Raw genomic sequence first — 17,602 nt, 5'->3', positions numbered from 1 at the left:
GCTCAGCCGTGGGGTGAGAGCTCCACGCTCAGAGCTCCTCACGGCTCAGTCTGAGGCAGACTCTGGGGGCTTCTGGAGTCGACCGGCCGACGACCGCACCGAGTCAAGTCCGGGCTTTCCCGACCTGCGGATGTGACTTCCGTGGTTGACCCCACCCCACCTCCATCCCCACCCCTCCCCACCCCCACCCCTGATTGGTCTCTGACCTGCTGTGGGCCAATGGGCATGCACCCATCTCAAGATACACTCCTTGCAGCCGATAGGCTCGAGTGCTTTGTTTGGGCGTCTCAGACACGCTGAGAGACACGAGGCAGTCCAACGTGTGTTGTGCCTTACGTTTTACGTGGATAGACACCACCTGGCTGTAATGTGCCTGCACGGCGAGATCTCCGGGATATACAAAGGTCGGCCAGTGAAAGGATGAGCACTCGAAAAACGCGCGAGGTTCGGGATCGCCCAGGATCGGCCCGCACTTCGTCCACCCACGTCAGCCTGGTGTCAGTTCCGGTCCAGTCAGGTCCAGCGCCACCAGAGCACTCACCTGCGAGTTGGAGCGCGTCGTACGCTGCCGCGGGGGCTGTTCGGGAACCGGGGCCGGGGTCGGGTCGGGGGCCAGCGACAGGGTCGGGGTCGGCGTCGACGCCAGGCTTGGGCCTGACCCGACCCGGGTCAGGATGCCGACCGGCCGCGACAGCGACGGGCCCAGCAGACTCTCCCCCTCGTGCTCTGGGATGACCGCCTCGAGGCGGCGCGCGCGCGCTGCGCGGTTGAAGCGCGTCAGGTAAGTCTCCTCGGGCGCCGAGCCGCGGCGAGCGTGTTGCCTGCGGGACGCCATGACGGGAGCGCGGGCCGGCTGGCGGGGCGGCGGGGCGCGGCGGCGCGACTGGCGGCTGCAGGCTCACGGTGCGCTAGCAAGCCGCTCAGCTCACGTGCGCCGGCCGCTGGCGGTCACGAGCGGCGCGCGCCGGGCTCACGGCGGCCCGGGCGCGCCGAGCGGTCACGTGGTGCCCGCCAGTCCGGCGAGCACCATTGCCGCTGTTCGGCCGGCTGCCGGAGGTGGCTCATGGACCGCACCGATAGCCCACGTCCGCCGCCGCGGCGCGTGCAGCGGCGGCGGCCGACCGCACGAGGCGAGGGTCCGGCAGGGTGGGGCGCGGTGTGGGGACACCGCACACAGGACTTGACAGGCCGGGTAAACCTATGGGCTTACACATTGAGCGGGTAACGCGTTGGGTTAGGTCCAGATTTGGAGAATAGTGCGGGTGTGGGCATGGTTGTGTGCAGGACGCTTATTTAATATCGGGTAGATGATACTTGGATAAGTACCCCGCAATGTCACTGTTGTTTCATAATCAGCTTCATCCACATTAACCCACACTACAAACGCAAAGTAGTAAATTTGAATGTAAGCTCTCCTGAACCTCTTCAATGACTTGGGACTAAAGTGCTGGAAAAATGAAAACGAGTGGATAACGGGAGCGTCTAGATGGCCAGCGATGTTTGGTGCGTGGGTATGGGCAAGGCCCGATGGGTAGCGGGTGGACGGAGTAGAGGACACGCTACCCATGAGTGCCTCTTCCGAGGACATCTGACGGTGTCGCAGCGGCTGGAACGGACTGCAGTGCCCAACGGAGGCGGCCCGGATGTACGACAACGGACGGAAACCTCGGACGTCGTCCACATCCTCCTGAAGCTAGTTAAATTGACGACGTGGTCAACACCGACTGCTCGTAAGTCGCCATCGATCTCAGGGCCCCTATGTCAAGCGGCACCTTATGGACGATCCAGCCTCGGCTCAGAAGCCGCACAAGCAAGACCGCTCGGGCGAGCGAGGACATCTGTTTAACAAATGTCGCCGGCTTACAGAGCGGCCTGGCGGCTGACACTGATAAGGCACATCTTGTGGTATCTCAGCTTTATCGAGAAGCCATCAGGAATCATATCAAGTCAAGTGCGGGATGTCACGACGCGCGCTTTGTATCAGCGATAACCTGTCTGCCTCACTCCATCTGAACTGAGCTGTTTGGATTTAGTGCATTTGACCTGGCGGCAAAAGCACGTGAGCAGATGGCACGTTTTTGTCAATTATTCGGAACAACGAATGCAGCCCTGATGTTCTCAACAACAGGGATAATAAATACGTCCCGTTCCGCTCCGTTGATCAGCTGCGCAGATCGCACCCAGTCCCTGCCACAATGTGGTCCTGCAAAGCGTAGTGATACATGTAGCACATATCTACTTGTCAAATCCTTAAACGGAACAAAGCTAGCTTCTGATATCCTCTTATCTAACTAGCGTACCGTGAGAAGCACGCGTGTGGGAGCGATGTTAATTTATTTTGGGGGCTGGGTAGATCACAAACGACCCGAACACCCACGCGCTCTCCATTTTTGTCACCAGGTCTCGGTCACTAAGGTTTCGAATTTTACGAAAAAGTTGATTTGTTTTCTATTAATCTTATCATTGACATTCACACGTGGCCTGGTGCGAAAGCCAGGCATGAGATATACTACTGGATTTATTTCAACTAATATGCAACATGTTCGTGTCATTTGCATTATTTTGTCCTTCATATGCATATTGGTATCACGCTTTGCTATTCATTGTCATGGTAGAGAAAAAACAGTACATTATCAGCACACAGCAGCATTCATACCCCCAGAGTTAGGACGGCCGTCTTCAACACTCACGATGCCAGTAAAGGGAGTGATGATTCGATCATGCGCGGATAGTCACGAAACATTTGGACCGTTATCCAATACGCTTCGAGGAAACTCGTGCAATAATTCCGCATTATTGCTGCAGTGAGCCCGAGCTATTTCCACTACGGACACTCGAGTTCACCTCCCGTGCACCGCTGGCCGCTATTGCGGCCTGCTCAGTTCTGAGTGACGGGAGTTATTGTAATATCACGGGAAGTGTGGTATGGCATTGCATGGCCACCTTTCATCCTTCCAGCTGTTTGCTGCTCCCAGGCGGGATGGTCGCCCGGCTCAGGCTGTGGGTTCATCCGCTGCTTAATCCACCAACGGTCAGCAAATCAGGAGCGAAGTCCCATAAATTCACATATTTGCATTGCATCATCGCGCATCGAGCTGCATCGCCTGACATTGTGGAGACATCGGGTTAATGGAGGGGGAGGGGGCTTCGCTCGACCAAAACGATATAATACAATCCCCCAGGGGCGGATATAATACAATCCCCGAGATCCCCCAGGGGCGGATCTCGGGTGCAGAGCAGGAGCCATCATCATTAACATCATCATCATATGATACCTTGATCTGTGGCACTAATGATGGTGCAAAAACGATAATAGCGTGTCACGGTGTGTCAATGTCCCTGTTGAACCATCGCAGGGTCATAGACGGGAACGAAGGCTTCCTGAAATCCTCTTTTAATCCATTCCGTTGAAAATGCAGTGAAAGTTGAGAAGACATATAACCAAACCAATAAAGAACACATAGGCAACGGTCAGGTGTGAGACAAGTAGCATGTCGTTGATGTGCACCTAGCTCACCGAATACATAAAATATGTCGTACAGATAAGTAAAGTCTCAATCATTGACACATCATTATCTGTGGCATCATTGGAAGCGTATGCACAGCACTCAACATCACAATAGGACGGATAACACCCGCGTGGCGGTCGGCATCGGTATCAGCTGACACCCCAGGAGAGACCTGAAGCCGCACCAGCGCCTGCTGCACTACCGGACGGCTGACAAGCCCGTGTTCGGAGCGGCCGTTGGAAGCGGAGCTGGTCGTGATCGATCTCAACTTGGCTCATTTGAAGCCCGAGACGATCGAGTTGCGTCTGGCTTGGAGTGACGTCATTGATATGAAAAACGTCGTCGTGAAGCTTTGACATCTGTGTATTGCATTGTATAGCATCTGTATATTGTAATGCCGGTGACGAGATTATTTTGGAGATGCCACAACATCTGTCAACTCGGAGCGAGGATTGTTAGACCTAGAAGACGAGTCCTCCTGGCTGGTATTCCATCTTATTCAGATCGATACTAGCCGGTGGCCAAGCAAGCCAACTGATAAATGGAGACCATGAACGGCCATCCATTTTATTGTGAGGTTGAGCGATGTGCAGAAGTGTATTTGATTTGCTAGAGTGAGGTGTGTCAATGATTGAGATCTTCGAAGGCATTAACGCCGGTGACGGAGCCGGCAGAAATCACAAATGCAGGAGCCGAGCAGGAGCCATAACAGAGCGTCTGTTCGTCCTAACTATCTACAAGACATATCTCATCAATCGTATGGTTATATGTAATATTTCTATATGTAAATTTGCTGCAATTAACGTCGGAAAACGCGATGGATGGCTACCACCAGAACGAAACCTTAATGTCCAATGTGGTATTTTCACCGAGACCTTGAGCTCACAGCGGCATTACATGAGGCAGTCACAATGGCCACTTGATCTTCGCATCCGCAGTCATTACGTCAAGTCGTATTGAGCTCCTGGCATCGATGGTTGCCAATCACTGGCATGCCCAGGCTGCCGACAGCGCTCCGTCATGCCCCGGGCGCCAGACAACCCTGGCAACTACTTCCCAGTACGCTTTAATGCCGCCTAAGAGCGTCTGATAGTAATCGCACGGGCGCAGACGAGAGGAGCACAACAGACTATCAGAAATGGTCAGCCGCTGGTCTGGACATGGCAAGCTTTAGGTGACGTCATCCCTTCGCGGCCGACAGAGCTGCCATCTATTAAGCGATGGGCCAATCACAGCTTGCATATCGCCTGCAGCGCCCTCATAGCCAACACCCGCGCCTGCGCAGCGGCTGTTTGACGGTACGCAGTGACCATGGAAAGCACAAAATGCCCAATTTGAAGCTTGGAAAGCAACATGCATGCGAAAAATTCACTTACGCACTCGCTAAGAGTTGACCTCAAGTGTAGCGCTCAACATGAAATTGGTGCATGTGATGATGAATGTTAGCATGCTTCGAAGAGTGCTGAAACCATGATAATCGCAATTTGTGGCTAGAGGGCTTGGTGTTTCGTTGGACGGATCTCCCAACAAATCCAAAGAATTATCAGCATAAACTGATGGCAACACACGCATGAATGCTTCATGATTCTAAGGATTATTTTAATGGCATGGGATATGTCAGCAGGCAAAGCAAAAACCATCTTGCAACACGCTAGAAAGCGCAGCACGCAGCGCTTAAATCAGGTAATGTACCCATATCGGTGCCAGAGATAGACACAGGCGGCTATAGAGGCTCAGGCGTCGCGCTGATAGCTTGCTGAAGCCTGTGGGGCCCGACACTGGGCACCACCGTCCGTCGACCGCCATCGGTAGCGCCGCGTGGCGGCCGTGCATCGAACCAAGCTTTCCCTAGAGGGCAGTACAGCCCACCTCCCGGAACGCGGCATCGCGATCCCTGCACTCGGACTGCTCCTCCGGCAGAGGGCGTCCTGATCAGATGGGGCGGAGGCGGTCCCACCCGCGCAGCTGCCGGCACCCTGACGCTGGGCCCTCGTCGCCCTGCGCCACGAACGCCGCGCTCCCGCGCCGGCGGGCGCACAGCCGCGGCCAGCGACTCTCAGCGACGGTGGTGCGGCGCTGTGTTCTCGCGCAGACCGGACGCTGCATCGAACGAGCTGGGGTCACATCCGACCGTCGGATCGGACGACGTGGGGTCACACTGTACGCTTAAGTCAAATCTGGACTCATATTTAAGGATAGGCTTGAATAGTACCGACAGTGCTTATTCTAGCCATGCGCTGAATTTGCGTGGAGGAACGATTACAATGCTGACTGATAGAAGCGAAAAACACAGCCAATCAGGGTCCAAAAATGTGCGTTGGTATTGTTAATTGTCACTGCTTGAAGTGACTGTAACTACAAAAGGTTAAAGAAAGACACGACAAAATGAAAAACAGCCAATCAGGGTTAAAAAATGTGCGTTGGTATCGTTAATCGTCGGCTGCTTGAAGTATCCATAATCACAAAATTTGATGCTGTTCCCGCTGGCCACGACGCTCTCTCCTGTGAAGCCAGAAAAGCAAGTAGCGCGCGAAGACCATGCCCATGGCGCAATCGACACGCCTTAAAGCCATGTAGTCATCGACATCCCATCTAAGCCCTTACGCCATCAGGTACCGTATGGCCGGCACGCCGGCTGCAGAGCGCAGTGCAGACGTCCCGCAGCCTCCGCTGTATGCCATATTCTTCCCGTTCATGTCTTTTCTGATGAGTCATCGGTCTTTGCCATCACTTTACGATTATGAACAGCGGAATCGCGTGCTCCCCGAAGATTGGTGCGGACTTAACTGCGCAGACATCCACGTGAGGATTCAGCGCAGCTCACGCGACGATGTTGATGCGAAAATCACCAGCGTTGGCAAAACCCAGGCTGCTTGTTGTGTACATACATAGCCGCGTGTCATGTGGTGCTTGTTGTGTACATACATAGCCCGCGTGCCATGTGGTGCTTGTTGTGTACATACATAGCCCGCGTGCCATGTGGTGCTTGTTGTGCACATACATAGCCAGCGTGCCATGTGGTGCTTGTTGTGAACATACATAGCCCGCGTGCCATGTGGTGCTTGTTGTGTACATACATAGCCCGCGTGCCATGTGGTGCTTGTTGTGTACATACATAGCCCGCGTGTCATGTGCTGATGCCACCATGTATCGTACGTCAATAAAATAGAAACTATGTTATGACTAATACGATTATTTGTAAGCGCTTTCCTATCGCATAACATAGTTCATGTGATGTGATGTCCATGTGATGTTCATGTTTGTCCATGCGCACAAATGGTGCATGCGATGTGAATGTGGATATGCCGATATTCGTCTCATACGAATCATTTCCACCGCAATAAAAAACAAGAACAGCAAATATTTAAGAAAGCAAAAACTGCGTTTTGGCACCGTCCAACCAATAATGTTCCCGGCAGTGTCCCTACCTGAGCCAGCACAAGTTTGCAAAAGCCAGCATAACAGCTACGACTCGGTGGCCAATGTTAACGCGGCGATAAATGCCACCCCTCGTCTGGACCGGATGGCGGAGTCTGGCCAGCCCCATCCAAGGACGTCAGCGGGAGGGCAGCGTTGTGGTGACCTGCTTCCCCCCTCATCACCCTCAAGGTCAGTACGGCCTCTACCCTCGCCCAGCATTGGCTGGAAGGGCGTGGGAGGGCACCGCAGCAATCGACCGAGATGAAAAACGGTTCGAACACGAAAGGCGTCCAAGTGCCTGACGTTCACTTGTTCATATTCGCCGCGTGAAGGTCATAACAAAGCACGAGCTGCACCTCGCCTTTGTGTCAGCTGCCCTCACAGCAAAGGAGACAATAATGGCAAGCGCCCATGTTTCGAGACGCTTTGAATTCAAAGCCTCCGTGAACTGTAATACAATCTGTTTTTAGTTATTTCCGTCACGGCCGTCTCGTGTCGTCGCGGTATGGTCTCATCCATGGTGCCGAGTGTCAGAAACTCGTAAAACACCAAGCGCCGACAACTGTAGCGGACAACAATGGCCCAAAAAATGCGTTTCAGCAAAAAAATGCGCCAGGAGCAAAAAACCTGAGTTTATGAACGTTCCCCCGCACGTCAGAGAGTTAACACAGTGACATGCGTTAACATGACATGACGTGAGATAAGACTGGACCGCATTACTGGACTGGTTCAGGGGAGCGCATTCACCGGCGCCAGCCCAACACCATCGCGATCGAGGCTGCTGGTCGATGCGGCTTCTGCCAGAGGCCATATCAATCAAAACATAGGCTGGGGGTGGCTTCCCTCGCACCTTGTCATTGACCGGCGGAAGAGACGCCCTCCAGACCTGCCCGTCCCCTCCCCGACGCCGTTCGCCGCGGCGGAAAGGCCGTCGCCAGCGGCTGTTGTGAAGGGCGCTTCGCGGCCGGCTGCGTGAGGCGACCAACCCCACCCCGGGCTTGTCTGTGGAAAAAACACCGCGAGAGCGGCGCGGGCCGCCGGCGGTCGCATTCCACGCTGAACGTCTCGCACCTGAACCACTGACGGGCGGTCCGAGCGTCGGCTCGGCTGTCCCGCATCACGCTCGTGGGAGGGGTCGGAAGAGGAAGGGTGGTGCCCGGCCCGCCGCAGCCCCGTCCCCGCGAAAGGTGTCCACTGTGTTCGCTGCGAACTCGCGTAAAGGTTTACGTCCAAAAATACCGCACTAGGGGTTTTCCCTAAATAATACCGAGTACGTGGTTCTTACGACGTTAGTAGCATTCGTGACACATTTTTCGCGCAATGCAAACTGTCGGGCATGCATACACTTTCTGGGAAAAACGTGAGTTTCACATTTTGCAAAGAACAATTTTCATCATTGACTATGCTCAATTTGTTAACCTGTTGTGACATTTTCACCATAAACTAGTTGAAGACTGAACATCCTGATGAATCCATGCTGCTCTCATCCATGAGGCTCTCGCGGCATTTCCAGAGGGGCACAAATAACCAGGGCATTTGATGTGCCTTCTAAACTCAAAATAACTAACGGCACATCCAGAGGATCCCGTCCTCATCCAGCCACAGTGCGAACAGGTCGATTGCCTTGCGGATGGAGCGCGTTCCGGCCAGACCTGCTGGACTGCACGTGCAGTCCACCGCGGTCCGGTCAGACCTGCCGGACCGCACGCGCAGTCCACCGCGGTCCGGTTAGACCTGCCGGACTGCATTCGCAGTCCACCGCGGTCCGGTCAGACCTGCTGGAATGCACGTGCAGTCCATCGCGGTCCGGTCAGACCTACTGGACTGCACGTGCAGTCCACCGCGGTCCGGTCAGACCTGCTGGACTGCACGTGCAGTCCACCGCGGTCCGGTCAGACCTGATGGACTGCACGTACAGTCCACCGCGGACCGCTCACATCAGAGCGCCGCGCCACGGTGGACACGCTGCAGCGGCGCAGTAGGTCAGCCGCGCTCCCATCCCCGGTGCGTCAGCTCCAGCTGAAGTCCCACGGCGTGGCTGCCTCCGAGCGTGGGATGCACGCTCGGACATCACGCAGGGCGATGAGACGCAAGCTTCCGAGGCAATTGCCGTGGCACCGCCGGCCTTGCCAGAACCTTACAGGGCCGGCGAGACCTGCCAACTGTGCTGGGGTCCGCCGTCGACTGAGCCGCTGACGGCGTCACCAGAGCCCTACAAAACCGGCGAGACCCGCCGACGGCGCCGAGGTCCGCCACGGCCCCAGCCGCCGCTCGGCAGCCCTCTCCATGCGGGGCTTTCTCCAGAGATGCTCTCGGACGCGGCCGGCCGGGCGGCGCGTATAAAACCCCGACCGATAGAGATCGGACGTTTTTGTGAGCAGCTTGAGCAGCTCAGCGCGCCGGGCGATGCCCGCGGCCCGGGAGGCGCCGGTGAAAGGCTACACCGCCTCCGTCAGGTCGACGACTCGGCGGGGTCGCGGCCGGCCCGCCGGAGCCGTCCCAGTCCGCCTGGCAGCCTGGCGAGACGGCGCCGGCAGACGGGAACGGATGGAAGCTGGTGGGAGCTGACGGCAACGGACGAGAACGGATGGCGGCAGACGGAAAGGGGCGAAAGCAGACGGGAGCGGGCGAGAGCAGGCAGGAGTGGACGAGGGTCGATGGGGATGGACGGGAGTTGGCGGGAGCTAACGGCAAAGGATTAAAACGGATATGGAAGCAGACGGTAAAGGACGGGAGTTGATATGAGCGGACAAGAGAGGATGGAGGCGAATCGGAAAGTATTGAAGTGAACGGGCCAGGTCCAGAGCGACAGCTACCGGGAGAGAGCGATCTGCAGTTGACGGGGCAGCCTGTGTCTTCCTCGCGGGGCTTACAGGGCGAAGCCCGGGAGGGAGGTAAGAATAAAGTGGGCATCCGAGCTTCCGGTCAGCCGCTCCGACAGCTTTGTCGGTACTTGCAGCCTTTAGGCGCCCTCCTAATCTAGTGAAAGATGTTTTAATATCATTATTATCGTATAATTTCAAGACAATGTCGTGTGAACCAAGGCACTTGACACAGCTCGGATGATGGCGAACTTCAGGAAATTGGAGGCAAAAGCCTCAGTGTATTTGAACCACAAAGACGTACTGATCTTCAGCGAACTCAGAATAAAAACATCATGACTACTTGCATCCTATTTTATGCCGGATTCCTAAACTTCCTCGAGGCGTGAAGAAAACACTTATTCCAGCAAAATCACCAGACAAGGCCAAGCCTTGAAAAGTTGTTCAAGGAAAACTGACTGGGTGAAATGGTGCGGAAAAATCAGACAAATTACCAACATTCTCGGTGGTTGGGTTTCACCTTGCCTGACATCCCCCGCGAAAGAGGACCCAAGAGGGAGAGAGAGGGAGAGAGAAAAGGAGAGAGGGAGAGAGAGAGAGAGAGAGAGAGAGAGAGAGAGAGAGAGAGAGAGAGAGAGAGAGAGTGAGAGAGAGAGAGAGAGAGAGAGAGAGAGAGAGAGAGAGAGAGAGAGAGAGAGAGAGAGAGAGAGAGAGAGAGAGAGAGAGAGAGAGAGAGAGAGAGAGAGAGAGAGAGAGAGAGAGAGAGAGAGAGAGAGAGAGAGAGAGAGAGAGAGAGAGAGAGAGAGAGAGAGAGAGAGAGAGAGAGAGAGAGAGAGAGAGAGAGAGAGAGAGAGAGAGAGAGAGAGAGAGAGAGAGAGAGAGAGAGAGAGAGAGAGAGAGAGAGAGAGAAGACTGAAATCATCGACAGGTTGCAACTGCTGCACCTCATCTGTTCATAAGCATGGGGCAGAAGGTAATTTGCCACTGCAGACCACGACAGGGTCATACAGACGGCCGCAGCTCGGGCCGCCCCAAATCGACGGCCATTGGCTGTTTTGTTGTTGTTTTTAGGTGGTTCCTACGATTTCATTTCACTATTTAGTCTTTCCCAGTATTTTTTAGTAATTTTACATATTGCGGATCTCTTATCACGGTTGCCATTTGACAATGTAGCACAACCCCTTTGGGAGCAGAAACACACGAAGAAAACAGAAACCAGCAGACGGACCAATGCCAGCAGAAACGAACACGAACGGAAGCCGGCAAAATCCATAAAACGGCTATCAGCTGGGCGCAGACGCCGCTTCCTCCGGCCATGGTCCATCGGCGAGAGGGGGTACTCCATGTGTCTCATTGTCCTGCCATACAGAGGGCGGCTATTTACCATGAAATAAATTGTGCATCGATTTTAGTCCCGGCCGGCACCATACAACAAATGTGCTCAGAGCTTTCAAACAGTATCTACGGCCACAGTAGACCAGTAGAACGCCCGGATCGAATCTATGTCTTCACCCTGGGACGTGGACTCATCACTGCTGTCTGCCCCGCCCCGCCCCGCCCCAGTAGCGGGTCAACAAAGTTTGACGCCCAAGGCTCAACCGGTAAGCTGGGGTCATGAAGTGGACTAGGGCCATTGCAGACCTGTAGTAGAGCCAGCGAACTGTGACACTGGTCTTTCAAACTGGTCTCATGGGCCCAAAACCGATTATTTGGATGAAAGTAGTTGAAGCGCTAGTATTACGGCTGCCGTGAGGTAGCATCCACGCATTGTATTGGAAAATATATCGGTTTGCGTCAGCTGAAACTGGTATCGCATGTGAGCAAGGCATTCACAATTTCGGTTTTTGTAGCCACGGTTGAATTTATTTCTCAGTTAAGTCTCCTCCTGCTTCCATTTCAAACAGGTTTCAAAAGCGGCGATGAACTGCATAGCACCGCGACCACTGGATGGCCAGACGCAACACTGCAAAGAGAGCAATTTTACCGGTCCTGGCTGTCGGAGCCACCACATTCCCATTAAGTTGAAGTTGAGATGCGCTCGGCCTGCGGACTCATTCGTAATGAGCTGGACACATCGTCAAATAATTACCAAAGCAATATCACAAACACAAGTGTGCGCGGTGCGGCTACACAGACAGTCACAAACCGCGGCCTTGTAGAACGCGCATCCTGCCAGTCTTGACTTAGTGAGTGCACTGGAGGCCATTTGACCTTCCCGCCCCTGGAAGACGTCGTCGCTGGTCCCCTACCCCCCCCCCCCCCCCCCCCCACCGGGGTGATCCTGGGCACCGGGGTGTCCCGCAGGGACCACCCCTGGACGCGTGACGCCACGGCCGACTCGCAAGGCAGCGTGAGCCGGTGTGTCCGGCCAGCTCGAGCGACCTCCGGCGTCACGGGCCCCCGGCCGCCGGCCGGAATCACAGGCCGAGGCGACGGCCGCCGCCGCCGCCATGCTCCAGATGTCGGCGCGAGGCGACAAAAACTCAGCCGACACCGCTCATTCAACACCGCCGTGTGAGGCGGACGGTGAAAACATGTGGACTGCCGCGCCGCGGACAGGTGCGGCCCCTGCTGGCTCCGGCGCGCGGCGCAGGGATGGCATGAGAGGACGAACACCCTGCTGCTCGAACTGCTGCCCTCAGGGAGCGGTCACCCTTGTTCGACGCGGGGTGCTTGTAGCAAAGCTTGGTTACAGTTCCTGTAGGTATTTGTTGTAAATAGCGTTGTTCTGATGGCATCATTAGTTCGTAAACATTGACTCCTCTCATGAATTCATAGCTTCGGTTAAAGCCGAGAACCAACGTTCCCTGATGAAAACACAGCGAAGTTCGAGCTTCTAACCACAAGCTCCACCTGCTCAGGAACCACAGTATGGTTATCGGGTTACACCGGGGACAGAAATGAAGTGAAGTACTAGGTTCTACTGTTCTTCAACGTGCCTAGCACAGGCGCGCGCCGCCAGCGCCTGGCAGTGGGCACGAAACAAGGCCTTTCCCACATGGTCTCAGTTCAGTGGGCCGTGAAGTACGACTGCACCACGACACCAGCCGTTCCTGAAACCAACGGCAGGCGACCCTGGCCTAACACAATGCCATCGCGCGGCCGACTCGAGCGCCGCCGCCCTCCACCAAGGTGAGATGCTGGCTTTCGAGCCGCGATATGCGCGTGCTTTCGAGCAACGGTATGCTCGGGTTTTCGGGCTGCGGTATGCGCGTGCTTTCGAGCAACGGTATGCTCGGGTTTTCGGGCTGCGGTATGCTCGGGCTTCGAGCAACGGTATGCTCGGGTTTCGGGCTGCGGTATGCTCGGGCTTTCGAGCAACGGTATGCTCGGGCTTTCGAGCTGCGATATGCTCGGGCTTTCGAGCTGCGGTATGCCCGGGCTTTCGAGCTGCGGTATGCTCGGGCTTTCGAGCTGCGGTATGCCCGGGCTTTCGAGCTGCGATATGTTCGGGCTTTCGAGCTGCGGTATGCTCGGGCTTTCGAGCTGCGATATACTCGGGCTTTCGAACTGCGGTATGCTCGGGCTTTCGAGCTGCGATATGCTCGGGCTTTCGAGCTGCGGTATGCCCGGGCTTTCGAGCTGCGGTATGCCCGGGCTTTCGAGCTGCGGTATGCCCGGGCTTTCGAGCTGCGATATGTTCGGGCTTTCGAGCTGCGGTATGCTCGGGCCTTCGAGCTGCGATATACTCGGGCTTTCGAACTGCGGTATGCTCGGGCTTTCGAGCTGCGATATGCTCGGGCTTTCGAGCTGCGGTATGCTTGGGCCTTTGAACTGCGGTATGCTCGGGCTTTCATGCTGCGGTATGGGTCAAAACAACCCGTACCAATGCGCGGATGCAGTATGCCGACCGCGCCCACGTCCACGTCCGGTGGTGCATGCCGGAAAGTCACTTTGTCTCCGGAGCAGGCTGAATACGCATGATTGCTTCCCCGTTCGCTGACTTGTTGACATGATTTCAACGCTGGAGAGACGGCCACACAGCTGTAACCACGAGGAGAAATCCGGCGGCGGTGCGGGAAAACGGCGGGGTAGCACGTCATCTGGCTCTCGTCCAGAAGCCGGCTCCTGTAGCATTAGTTCCACAAGGAAAAATCTACAAACAGAGTCTAATCGTGACTAGCACAAATAGATACGTCGCACCTACAACACCAGGTGCACGCCATCACACCATGCACAGCATCCGTGGCATGCAGACAGAGATCAAGGAACAGCGCACGGATGAGCTCACTGTATGTTTTAGGAAGTGTGGATATGACCTCATTGTACCCTTTAGGAAGTGCGGATATGATCTCAATGCATCCTTTAAGAAGTGTTTGCGGTAGTCATTAGGACGTGTGGATATGAGCTCACCGCATCCTTTAGAAAGTGTGGATATGAGCTCGTTGTATATTTTAGGAACTGTGAATATAAGTTCACTGTATCTTTTAGGAAGCGTGGATAAATTTACTACTGAAGCGTGTCACAAAGATTGGGCAATACCGTGCACAATGAAGAGCCCATATACGATCAGGTGACGCGCATGAGAGGGCCATCCGATCCCATGGCGCATCGCACCGCCGCGGCCGTAGCGAGTTCCAGCTGGCACTTCTTACCGATCAGTCTGCAAGGTGTCTGATGTAAGTTACTTCTTACCGATAAGTCTGCAAGGTGTCTAATGTAAGTTACTTCTTACCGATAAGTCTGCAAGGTGTCTAATGTAAGTTACTTCTTACCGATAAGTCTGCAAGGTGTCTGATGTAAGTTACTTCTTACCGATAAGTCTGCAAGGTGTCTAATGTAAGTTACTTCTTACCGATAAGTCTGCAAGGTGTCTGATGTAAGTTACTTCTTACCGATAAGTCTGCAAGGTGTTTAATGTAAGTTACTTCTTACCGATAAGTCTGCAAGGCGTCTAATGTAAGTTACTTCTTACCGATAAGTCTGCAAGGTGTCTAATGTAAGTTACTTCTTACCGATAAGTCTGCAAGGCGTCTAATGTAAGTTACTTCTTAACCGGCGCTTCGGGCTCCACAACTTGTGTTGTTAGTACTGGGTTGCATTTTTGAACGGAATCTATCGAGTTAATGAATTCAATAAACGGCAATAACAGAGTTATCCGTACAGAGCCAGGCTTCCAAAAATCGTAAAGTTGTTGTAACTGTCGTGTGGAATATAACCACAAACAATGCAATGCAATCGGACTCTTCAGGAACAGAGCGCCCGCGGAATATTCCATTCAAATTCGCACACTCACCAGTTTAATCTATTGGCCTAATATCTATAACGTCCAATAAACTTGAAGTTGTCACTCTTAACAGGGCCAACAGCACATATTTTAATGGGCAAGCACCGGGCTACAACACGTTGCAATAAGCGGCGTCAAACAATAGCATAATCCGTATGCTACTGGTATTCTTCACGTATATATCGCCTTCCAAATCAGTTCATCGACGCCAAGTTAATTTAACACCTTAAGTTCATCCGTTATCCTCGACGGAAGAACTTGCACTGCCACCATTCGCGCTCCGAGAGCTTTCAATCACAAAATCAAACAACACTGAGCGCCCAAGCAGAATGGGCTTTAGAAAGGACACCATCAGACCATCGAGCCCTACGGAATCCGAGCAGTTCATCAAACACCGCGCACGCGCCTGCACGGCTTTAGAAAGCACACCGTCAGACCATCGAGCCCTACAGAATCCGAGCAGTTCATCAAATATCGCGCACGCGCCTGCACGGCTTTAGAAAGCACACCGTCAGACCATCGAGCCCTACAGAATCCGAACAGTTCGTCAAATATTGCGCACACGCCTGCACGGCTTTAGCAAGGACACCGTCAGACCATCGAGCCCTACAGAATCCGAGCAGTTCATCAAACATCGCGCATGCGCCTGCACGGTTGGGGTTCAGCAGTCACTGTAGCAATTTTGGTCCAACCGCTATTCAAACCGATGATATGTGATGCCCCTCTCACGCGGTATGCACTGCATCGATACATGTAGTGTCCGTCTGATATCGATTAGCTCGCGTGCACCCTCGCCAACCTTCTGCGGCATCATAACAGATAGCGTCAAAAGTGCCAAACACTGTCCTTCCGTGGGAAAGCCCCACCGCGCCAAGACATAAGCTTCCGCGCTTAATAACGCAATTACGGACCCGATCTACCAGGATGTACCAAACTAGCCTGTTTCATAGAGTTGACGCGAAGCATTTCCCTTTTCGGTTAGCGCCTTACGAGGTTATAGACCAATACCTTTAGTTCCATTAACTTGTTATATGCATCATCAAAGCGAACCTGAATGGAAATCGAACCTTTTCAGGACGTACGTCTACTCAGTGCGACTTTTAAAGCGGAAGAAGGCATAGTTTCACTGCGTGAAGCTAGTTACGGGTCAGTCGATGCGGTCGGTAACCCAGGCCGCCGGTGGCGGGACCTACCTCGCACGGGGACGGGCTCTTGCGGCGACGGAACGAGCTGCGCTTGGGCGTACCGTTGATCAGGCCCTTTTCGTCGTCCATGGTTCAGTACCGAGTTCCAGCCGCACTGCGCGCCGGCCGGGTCGGGTCGGGTCGGGTCGGGTCAGTCGGCACCGCGCAGCGGGCGGCTCGAGTGTCCCACACTGACGCAGACCACGATAGAGTGCGGAAAGGAACGAGGCAAACAGAAAACGAGCTCTTGATTCGTTTCTCAAAACAGCTCAACTGTTAATTTTAAAACTGTTATAGGAAAATGGGCTGAATGAATGCCGTGAACAAATTGCCGTTAATATGCCGTGAAAAAAATGCCGTGAATAAATTCAAAGTGTCGTGCAGAAATAATAAAAATTACTGAGGGGACTGCCGACGCGGTTGGATCCCTAAGCAACGAGTGGTGCGCGCAGGGCGAGCCCCCGCTGCGGTGCCGAGCTGACGTTCACTCACGCTGTCCTCTGCGGGGGTGGGACGAACCGCGGACAGGTGGCAAGGTGGCCCACACGCGCACACCACCGCCGTTGGACCAGCGCGCCCACTGAGTGGCAGCCGCGCAGGCCGCGGAGGGGTACCCGGTGGGCCCGGCGCCCGGCCAATCACCGCCCGGCCCGGTCCGGCCCGAGGAGGCGGCGGCGGCCGGCCGACCGGCGGCAGCGGGTCATGCCGTCCGTACCGTCATAATGGAAGGCGAGCGACGCGGCTGGGGCCGGTGCATGGCCGGGGCGAGGGCGCGGCAGAGCCGGCGGCAGGACGGCGAGGTGACGACACGGGCCGGACATGGTTGGGGTTATGTGGCGAAGCGCGGAGAGCGCAAAAGCAAAGGCATCGTCAGCCCGTTAAACTCCTGCCGGAATTCGTCGCCCAAGGGAGTGTGGCCGGCTAACCTATCAGAAGTGAGACCACAATAACGGCTCGAGCGAAGAGTGGGACTGGCGTCGTAGTAAGCCTTCGCGTGACCAGTACATACGAGGGTAGGTGCTGGTCATGTGACATCCATTAGGGCCCAGTGCAGCCGACAAGCCGATACTTTGGAAAACGCGTGGAAAGCGAGGGCTGGACACGGGAGATGAAATGAGCCCAGAAAGCTCACTATACCCCACTAGGCCACCGGCGTACAATGTTTCGGAGGAAAAGCCAGTCGTCTTAACACGCACTACCGTTAGGACTGATGCGCTTTCATCAACAAGCGGCATTCGCGGGGTTACGAAGTGGTACGATAAGCAGGTACCCCAGACGGGGTTAATGTGGATTTCTAGAAAGGAGAGGAAAACTACGGTAATTTTCGACCAGGAAATTACGCTAAGCCAGCTCATGCTTCCCGATCCAGCAAAGAACTTATCAACCCATTCCGCCTGATGCAAAGCAGGGGAAGGGAAGACTAGTGCATGCAAGAATTCA

The 17,602-nt window shown here is 54.7% G+C and overlaps 1 protein-coding gene across 3 annotated transcripts in view; it reads right to left on the bottom strand.

Annotated features, from left to right (window-relative positions):
* The window catches only part of Ae2 (anion exchange protein Ae2), a 169,847-nt gene that overhangs the window by 66,035 nt on the left and 86,210 nt on the right, over positions 1-17,602 (bottom strand). Inside the window, exons 1-2 of one of the 3 annotated variants that reach the window (XM_037229244.1) lie at positions 16,655-16,711; positions 16,172-16,277 (exon numbers count right to left, since the gene is read on the bottom strand). The exons of the other annotated variants lie outside the window; for them this stretch is intronic. Of the exons in view, the coding sequence (XP_037085139.1) occupies positions 16,172-16,252 (81 nt within the window). The 5' untranslated portion in view covers positions 16,253-16,277; positions 16,655-16,711. Of the gene's footprint in view, positions 1-16,171; positions 16,278-16,654; positions 16,712-17,602 lie in introns of those variants that run through there. 3 annotated transcript variants of the gene reach the window in all.

This window comes from Pollicipes pollicipes, unplaced genomic scaffold, assembly GCF_011947565.3.
Source record: "Pollicipes pollicipes isolate AB1234 unplaced genomic scaffold, Ppol_2.1 Scaffold_6138;HRSCAF=7277_pilon_pilon_pilon, whole genome shotgun sequence".
Classification (NCBI taxonomy): Eukaryota; Metazoa; Arthropoda; class Thecostraca; order Pollicipedomorpha; family Pollicipedidae; genus Pollicipes; species Pollicipes pollicipes.
Note: the sequence above shows the minus strand (reverse complement) of the source record. Positions and strands in the feature narration are given on the sequence as shown.